General features: G+C 38.4%; 1 protein-coding gene across 3 annotated transcripts in view; it reads left to right on the forward strand.

Annotated features, from left to right (window-relative positions):
* The window catches only part of NRK (Nik related kinase), a 116824-nt gene extending 109821 nt beyond the window's left edge, over positions 1-7003 (forward strand). For all 3 annotated transcript variants that reach the window (XM_074601813.1, XM_074601811.1, XM_074601812.1), the window contains exons 30-31: positions 2267-2406; positions 3205-7003. In XM_074601813.1, the coding sequence (XP_074457914.1) occupies positions 2267-2406; positions 3205-3288 (224 nt within the window). In that variant the 3' untranslated portion in view covers positions 3289-7003. The remainder of the gene's footprint in view (positions 1-2266; positions 2407-3204) is intronic.
* The last annotated feature ends 2891 nt before the right edge of the window (positions 7004-9894 follow it).

Consider the following 9894-nt stretch of genomic DNA (forward strand, 5'->3'; position numbering starts at 1 on the left):
CTGCTTGGAGATTAGGTCTCTTCTGAACATAGTGGTACTGGTCAAGTCATCCAGGGCTTTCTATCCTGGATCACCTAGAGGTTGCAACAGAGCCTAATTAAGCTGTTACTGAGAGCTGCAAGGATGCTATCAAATTGAAATCTGCCAAAGGCACGGATGCAGACATGATACAGACATAGCATACTGACAACTTGAGTGCACGTTTCTTGTAGTGGAAAAGATAAGGAGACTTATGAGTGGATTAGGTCTTTGTTGCAGGACCTACATGACCTAAACAGCATAGCGATAGAATGCTTTCATGCATTTATGTATATGTGCCTGCCTCGCTGTCCCACCCCCCAGAACGACAGTGTGCCTCTCTTCCTGTTGTGTTGAAAAGCAAAATTTGAAAAGGTTAATACACTGTCAGTTGTTAGAAAAAATGGCAAATGTCTGAGTATTGTATGATTTTTATGTTCTTCACTTTATGTGTGGTCTGGGCCTACCTTTTTAGATACTAACAGCACATTGCACGGGTGCTGCCCTGGTGCTCATCATGCTACTGCTGCAGTGATTCGGAAATGTTAATGGCAGTCTTCCTTGCAGCCTACAGCAGTACTGCCCTGTTGTACAGCCTAGGAACCTGAAGCATAAAGATAATATTTAAAAATTTATTGATTTCAAGTCTTTGATTTTTAGAAAATACCCCTCCCCCCCTTCTCTTCTCCCACTTGCCCTCAGATGCTCACTGCTGGTTTGCTTTTCAGATGGGATGGCTTCTTCCGCTTTCCACACAACTGGGATACTGGGAAAGAATTTTCTTGCTCTCGGCTCTAGCGGCAGGGAAGCCTTCAGTGTGCACAAAGAATAACTGAAAGGAAAGCACACTAAACAGATGTAGGGGAAATTCATAGACTTTGAGGGAATTAAAATCACAACGTTGTAGCCAAACCACACATGTTTCCAAGGAGGTATAATTTTCATGTAGTTGTTCTGACAAGAATTACAAAGCAAGGATTCCAATTTTATAATAAATCAACAGCTGATAAAAGAAGAAAATACACTCACTCAGGCATATTGCCTTTATTTTCTGCTGTCCTTCTAAAGTGGGATTGCAGACTGTTGCTTCCTGTATCACTGTGTACTGAAAGTTTAATTTTTAGTCAAAAATCTAAACCAACGTGGAAGGTTTTAAGGAACAGACGTTGCTTGCACTAGTAATGTAGGGCAGGCAAGCACTGCCCGCTGAAGCTGAAAACCAAATGCACACATTCTCTCCAGGTCATTTCAGAGCACCAGAATTCTCAGACTAATGAAATAACAGCTCATAGTTGAGCAAGAAGAACAGTTCCTGAGCACTGACTATCAATAGAGCATAACTAATGTATTTTTACCTTGGAAGCCCACACTGTGCACTAATCGGAGGGCTTTCATTGAAACTGTGCCTAATTTGAAATATGTGGTGTTAACTCCTTCATCACTATTCTGCCTTCTCATCAAATTGCCAGATTTAAAGGGAGTAACATAGTAAGCTTCCACAGTGCTGGAGTATTTTCCTTTATTTTTGGAGATACTGCATGTAACTAGTAATGGGAAGACAATAGCTAAGGACACCGAATTAACCATGGCATAGTCTCAGATTCAAAAGTATTTAGGTTGCAGACTAAGCTGAACTCCATAATAAATACAAACCAAGCTTTGAAATGGGAGGGTATAGAGAAGACAGTCAAGACTTTTCTTGGATGTGTACAGTGAAGGGATGAGAGGCAAAATGGGCACGAATTGCACCAAGAAAAATTCCAATTAGGTATTAGGAAGAAATTTTTACCCTTGAAAGTAGTGATGCATTGCAACAGGGGAGCAGAGAGGTTGTGAAATATCCATCAAAACATGTCTGGGCAAGTTCACAAGTAACGTCTGATTTGGCCCTGCTTTGGGGGTGGGTTGTGAAATATCCATCAAAACATGTCTGGGCAAGTTCACAATAACCTTGTCTAGTTTGGCCCTGCTTTGGCCTCCTTCAGAGGTTTCCTCTGACATTTTGTGATTCTAAAATATACAATAGTAGCATACTTAAGATTTATATCTAGAGTCCAAAATAAGTTTGAGAGGAGAAACTGAAATTTAGTAACTGTTCCCAAGGCTTTTTGTGTAAACTTAAAATACAAATAATTCAGAATATATTGTTATCAAAGAGAAATGCTTCAGATCCATATTGACATAAATGAGTCAAGAATCAGTCTTTCACCTGTTAAATAGTGTCAAATGTTGTTTTTTTTTCTTTTAGCTTACCTTCAATCTAATCAGGTCATGGGCTGGGGAGAGAAGGCAATTGAATTACGCTCTGTGGAAACGGGAAATCTGGAAGGAGTATTTATGCACAAGAAAGCACAGAAGCTAAAATTTCTGTGTGAAAGAAATGACAAGGTAAAGAGATGACTACAGTGTGGTGATTAAGCAAAAATTAATAATAGTTGACTGTGACACTGAGACCATTTAATTTTTGTAACTTTTTTACACTGGTTATTTCTTACCTTAGTATAAACATAGTCGCTGACCCCACAAAGCGCTCACTATGGATATTCCACACTTTTACACCACCCTACTTTAGCCAGCTCTGTTCTAACTCCTATTCTACACAACCTTAACTGATATCAGAGCTGATAACAAATACAGACATTGCTAACTGGCCAGACTCCAGCACAACAGGTGGAGTGGGGAGGGCTAGTGAGCCAGCCCTGATAATGCCCAGCTACAGGACTGCCTCTTGTGGGCTACTGCAATTACAGGCAATTCAGAGCAGCCATCATGGAAAAGAAAACCCTAATGCTCTCGTATTTGACATACTACAGACACTAGAGTATGGATAACCAAGTATGATTTCTTGCATATAGCAGTTCTTCATAAATGTTCTGTGAAACCTGCTTAGTCCCACTGACATATTTAGAAAACTTGGGCCCAAAAACTGTTTAGATTAATTATTTTAAAATGTGTCTTTCTAAATAGGAAAAAAAAATAGACCAAAAAATATATCCCAGTTGTACCACAAGCACAGTTTCACTTTAAAAAGTTTCTCATGGGATTAAAACTGAATTGTGATCTACATATCCTTGTGTCTAGGACTGTGGCATTCTCTCAGATTTCCTGTATAGGTAAAAATATTGCCATACATAAGTGTAAACTGACAGTAGCATTTTTTTATATTTTTTTTTTCTTCCTTTCAAGGTGTTCTTTGCGTCTGTACAGTCAGGAGGCAGCAGTCAAATATACTTCATGACTCTTGGTCAAAATGTACTATTCAACTGGTAAATCACATCAAAATGAAGGATGCTTTGAAATTCCCTGTAGGTAGCAGTGTAAAATGCTTGGAGGTAATATACACAGATTTGCACTTTTTACCTGCAAAAAATTTGTTGTTACTAACTTATCAAAGTTTATATTCTTTCAGTTTGGAAAGAATTCCATTTACCTGTCAAAGTATTGCAAACATGTTTAGTTTGTCTTCTAAAATATGTTGCAAACCAAGATTGTACTCACAGTGTTAGGAGAGAACAACTTTAACAAAGAATGTAGTCAGTATAAGAAGCTCCTGTACTCTGAAAGCTGTACAGTGTCATTGTCACAGATGATGTAATGTTGTTATCTTGAACTGAAGTCTCTTTCTTTTTTGGACAGCAACATCTGCAGGTAGATATAAAAACACAAACAAGTTTAGTGGCAAAGCTATTTTGAATTGGGTTTTGGCTTGTTTTGAATTTTAAGCAAGCTGTTACTGTTCCACCAAGATGCGCTTGTCCAAGCCTTGGTGAAAGAGCAACTGTTGATGATGGGGCCTAACGCAGATTGGGACGCTCGCGGGTTTGTATCCTGTGTTAGGTAGCCAGGTGCATTTCACTGCAAAGCTGTAAAAGCGGCTACTTAAAAAAAGCGTAAAAGCGGCTACACATGCCCCATCTGGTAGAATTTACAAAATGCAGGGGACAGACTTCATGTTTCTCTCAGGGCTGGATGCCTGAGCCCATAGACACAGTTACTGTAGAATGTATTTGTAAAAATAGTTTAAATAGTAGTTTGTCGAAATCATGTATGCATAAAGAAAACATTATGGACCTGAACCTGTAATTTCAGAAACGGGACCCACGCTCATGAGAGTTGATTTAAAGGCACTACCCATGTATATAAGGGCAAATATAAGGGCACAGGATGAGGCACCTTCTTTTCTTCCCTTCTTGCTCTTTCAGCATCAAGTCTTCATGTATTTGTGTGTAAATATAATCCTTCCACAACGGATGTTAAGATTAACAAATGTATTCTTAATATAGTTCTGAAAATATCCAAAGAGTTAATCTATTATAAATAGAAAATATAAATAATTTCAGGTGCTTTCTGTGCTAATTACATCTAAATAAAGCTGCATCCACTAGTGTTATTGGTGCCAGTGTTTCTGCATAAACTCTGTTCTCAGGGGCTTGTAACTTGGCCATAAAACTATACAGATATAATTAATATATATATATACACATGCTATATATAATCATATACTATGATTAAATTGTAGGGTTTAATGCAATCATCATTTATCTGATTTTGGATGTGCTTTGAAAATGTAAAGCATCAAATGTAATACAAAAGAGCTCATTCCAGACATGATACAGTATGGATGACGCTGTAGGCAAAAGTGAAATCGCTAGCTACAGTGTTTGAAAATAGGTATTTTTTTTTTACTTGAAATATGCGATACTGAAAGGTGCAGGGAAAGTGTGTTGGAATATCTGGTCGTCTACCTCAAGGATGATGATTCAAAGTTGACTAAGAAGGGGAGAAATAAAGTTGTTAAAACTGGTAGCTGTTTTGTACAGTTTGTCAGGTTAAGTTAGTGTTAGTAGTCACACCGTGACTGACGGGTGCTCAGATCGCAACCATCAGCTCCAGAACTGGTGTCCCTGTATGTGTCAGCAGAGAATCAAACTAGGGGCTGATCCCCCTTCCCCGTGTCGGCATCTCCACTGCGTGCAGGCAGATCAGAGATGCCTACACTGTTGCTGTCTATATTCTTTGGCTATGTGGAGGACTGCACTTTCCAAAGTTATTAACCTAGCACTTTTCACGGGCACTAGCTTATCTCAAAATGTATAGTGGTTTTTTTATGAAGTATTTTCCTTTTAAATGTTTTACAGAAAAATAAGCCTAAGGCCATACTAAAAAATATGTGCAGTTAAATACTCAAAGTGGTTCTTAATGTATGCAAGTAATCAGCTTGTGTGCAGACTTAAAATCTGAACGGTATTCTGTGCTCGGGCAGAGCTGTGTGAAAACAGGAGGTCTCTGTCTATTTGTGGTAATGTTCCTACCTGTTGCCAATGTTAGGACTGGGGCAGATGAGCAAAACGTGGCTTGGCTCCCCATGCTACTGAACATGGGGCTTGTTTTATTCAACTTCCAACAAAAAAAAAAACAACAAAAAAAACCCTAACAAACGCAAACCTGTAACAGAAACAGAGATGAAAGTTATAATTACAGGCAAAAAGTAATTTGCAGACAATCAGAAATACAGTTGACTTAAACTAAAAAGTCTAAGAGACTGTGAAGAAAGAACAGCTTTCATTGTGTAGCCAGTCGGTGTGCAAAACTTGCTTGCAAAACTGCTTATGCTATAAGCCATCACTGATCCAGGCTGCCTATAATATTTTTTCAAAATGTGCTTGTCTCAGCAGCCTCTGCATTACATGGGATGCATGTGAATTTTTTCCCTCTCCCATTTTGGTGTCAACAGGTAGGAGGCAGATTTTTCCTGATGCCAGGCACTAGTTAAAAGGAATTAGCAGAGAACAATTCATATCAGCAGATTAAAGAAGCAAACGTGATCAAACTTGTTTGATATTATTGTAATGGAAAAATGTGACAGTAAGTTGACACACTGTAAAGATGTTTAGCTCCGTACCAAGTGGGGGAAAAAAGTGCAAGTTCAAGAGAGGGAATGTGCACTATTACACTGAAGTTTTAATTTTTCATTCTGTTTCCATTAGCTTTTTCCTTTCCAGCTATGATTCAAGGCAGTAGGTTGGATTTTCATCTGACACTTTGCATGTAAAACCGTTGGAATTATTGGGGTTACATCCATGTGTAAATATGGAAAGAATGAGGCCCTTAGAGGTAAATGCTTTTAAAGGATTTAGAAGTGGTACTGCAAATAGCAATAGCAACTGGATGCAACAAGAAGATTGTGGCATTTTCTCCTCATCAAGAGAAAATCAGAATGGTTGAAGATAAGAAAGCCCAGAGATGTTGAGAAGAGTAACAGAAGAGAGTGGAAATGACTGAAGAGGTGGGAAAAGCTGAAGAAAATAAACAGGAGTAGCCGAAGGGGAGGGAGTGGATGTCTGGAACAGTGTAGTGTTGTAGAAGGAATAAAAAAAAGGTTAAGAGATGTTAAGGAAAAGAAAGTAACCAAAGAAATGGAAAGGTATCTGGAGTGACTGGGTGGTCTGAACACTGAATGAGAGTGTGTTCCGAGTAACTGTTCACCTCAAAGCAAAAGTTCAAAGGCTTGAAGAAAAAAAAAATCCAGAGACATAAATTTAACTATGCAAAATGTGTATCGGATTTGTGGTTTCATTTCGTGAGGTGTTTCTCTAGCTGTAACCTTTCACTAACTTTTAAAACCAAGGAGTGAACTGCTTAACAGCGTTTTTCTAGTGATGTCACTTTGATGTGAACAAATCCTACAGGGGCAGAGGCGCATAACTTTAAGGATCCATGTCAGTAATCCTTTGGTATATGCAGTATCCTAATGGCAGGTGGTGCTCCTAATGTTATATTTGACAAACAAGATTGCGCTAATACTGCAGCAAGATAGTATTGTATGTGCCTGCTTTCATTTTAGGAATGGTGAACTCTATCCTGCAGCCTGAACCTTGACACATGACTTTAAAACCTGCGAACAACGCAAGCTATGTACTGTACGCTATGTATTGTTCCCTAATGTTGAAATTGTACAACCGAAACAGTAATAAAAAATACTCTGAAAAATCAAAGAAAGCTTTGTTACTGTTACAGTATCCCTAGGGAAACATCTACATCTGCCTATAGAGACAAAATGAATATATTTCCTTGCAGTAGATAAAGCTGCTGAGGTGACAGTGTGAGAGTTCAGCCTAGACAGAGTGCCAGTAAGGGTGACAGCTGGCGCTGTGCTGTGCGTGCTGCTAATGAGCTTCATGAGTGAATTTCTGTGCTTCCGCCTTTCTCTTTACCCAAATACCCAGTGGGATGAGGGCAGTGGAACTAGAGCAAAATGAGAGCTTGCAATAAGAAAAACTAAAATATCTTCTTTAGTTTTACAATTATTTGCCAAACAGCAGAGCTAGGCAGTAAGATACAGCTACACATACAATGCAAGTTACATAATGTATCAAACAAACTGTAAATAGCCTTGTATTACCTATTTCTATTGGAGCTCAGATGAAATGGCATTTTAATTTTAGCTTTGTTTTACGTTTAAAAGTAGCTTGTTTCATGGTACCGAATTGCTCTGGAGTGAAATTGTTTCTCCAAAGACCATCATAAAAGCCAGCTTACAAGTTCAGTTCCATGTTTAGACAGCTGTATTTAAGTTAAATGAAACATGAGCAAACCTGCAATCTATATAAAAGACTTCTATAGATTCTAAAACCTGCACAATAAATCAAGGTTCCACATAAAAGTGTAGATCTTCCTGCTGATAGCCCACCACCTACTTAAACTGCTCCTCAAAGTGGTAGAGCTGATTAAAGGGCAAGAGGATGTCTGCTGGGTAATCACCTCAAATGTTATTTTAGCATTACTTAATCGCTTCCTGTTATTTTCTATGTTGATTTAACAAAAGCCCCTAGAAGATAATGGTGAAATGTAGTAGAAAGGCTTTTCCATTTTTGTCCTCAAAACACTCTGTGGCAAACAACTGTCGTTTACAGTAAGCTTTATGATCTTGCACAATAGCTTTTTTTTTTTATTCTACAGCACCACCTTTTATTCTTTTGTGCCTTTAATTTCTCCACTGTGTATGAAATCTAATGTTTAACAGAATGTAATAATGTCCTCCTATTCAGCATATCCTATTACTTGCTGGCATGGCTATAGAGGCAAACTGCTGTTTTTCTTAAGGTGTGTTGTACATAACTCAGATACTTGGCTGCTAATTATGTCTGAGAATTTGAGACTATGTATTGATTCAAGAGAGGTCAACATAGGTACAGTTCAGCACGCTTAACTGTAGGTATATGAAAAACCATATTGTCTTCAATGAGCTTCTTGCATGCCCCGATGGAAGAAGCTCAACACATCACACCAAGCTCTTAGTTTTTGTGATTCTGATACCATTCATTATTCATTCTCCAGATGTTTTTAAACTTCCAGTTTCTAATGCAATCACATCTGTCCCGCTGGTCAGGTATGGCAGGGGAATCACATCTAGATGAATTCACAGACGTAACCAGTCATTAAAACATGCTGTTGACATGCCATCAGCAAAGAGATTTACCCTGTTAGAGTTTTGAAATATCTATGTTAGCTAGACCTCTGCTGGTGAGAAAGAAGGAGGTAACAGGAACAAGTTCCTAAGAGAGGGAACTATCTTGTATCTGGAACTGCAATGCATACAAATTTATCCAACATTATAAAGTATTAACACTCCTATCAGTCCACTATCACTCCACAAAAGCTTCTGCTTCATAGTTTCCATGACTGAAACCACAGTGATTTACAACAATAAAAAAAAATGACAACGGATGTACATGTAACAATTACCTCTCCTATAAATAAAATGTTTCTTCTGCAAGTCCTATCACAAGCAAGACAAAAGTGGAGAGAGGCTGGGAGCAGACCACAGATTAGATTTCCTCATTATACCTACAGATTCATTTAATAGCTGAAAAAAAGTCTACACCACAGCTCTCCAGGTAAGGCTTGTCAGTGATGTGAAATCATATCCTGTGCAATCTCAGTAAAAAGGCATTTGGGTCATGTTCATTTTTTCAAAGATTGTAAATACCATTTTATCAGTCCACACAACAGATCGTGTGCTTACCAGGGAGAAAAAAAAAAAAAGACAGCATATTGAAGTTTTACTCAGTATCTTGGCTTCAACACAAACATCAAGAATGACTGATTTGTTTTAAATGTTCTCACCAAGGAGTGCACTGTTACATAAAATCCATAAACTCATACTATTCTTAGGGCTGTCTAAAGGCCAGAGAAGGCTTGGGTTTTTTATATCCCCTTGTCTAGTTTCTCAGTCTGTCTTAAATGCTTCAAGGAACAGTCTTCCAATTGCCCTGAGACAAAAGCTCCGCAGTGGCAAAGCCAGTAGGCTTAAAAATACAATCGTTCTTAAGCTGTGAGTTCAGAGAACTGCTTCTGGGCCAGTGCATGACACAGCTCTGCCTAACCTGCAGCCCCGCTTCGGTCTACTGGATTTCCAAAGGCTATCTGGACCAGTGATGCTATAAATACTGGAGATTGCTTCTCTTTTTCCTCTTCCTGCCCCTTTATCTTTACCCCCTCTCTCCTCGCTCTGTCCTGCTGCTTTATAGTCTAATACTTCCTTTGATAGAAAAAAATACATATATTAGCAAGTGTTAATAAAGTATTAAATACAAAGTTCTTAATCCCCAGAAGTTTCATTAATATCATAAGTGATCATGGTATCATAAAGAAAAGGATGATCTTGATAGTAGCAGTGTGATGAGAATCAATAATAAAATAGAAAAGGTCACGCACTTAGGGACCACTAGTAAGAATTTCTCCTAATAGCAATTCAACCATTGCTGTTGGAAACAGAGAAAGACCCAGTAGACTTAGTTGATGGCAGGATGATTGTGATTACCAACATGCTGCAACTATGAAAAAAGATAAATACAAGTTTAGGAGCTAGCATGA

Source organism: Larus michahellis, chromosome 9 (assembly GCF_964199755.1).
Source record: "Larus michahellis chromosome 9, bLarMic1.1, whole genome shotgun sequence".
NCBI classification, from domain to species: Eukaryota; Metazoa; Chordata; class Aves; order Charadriiformes; family Laridae; genus Larus; species Larus michahellis.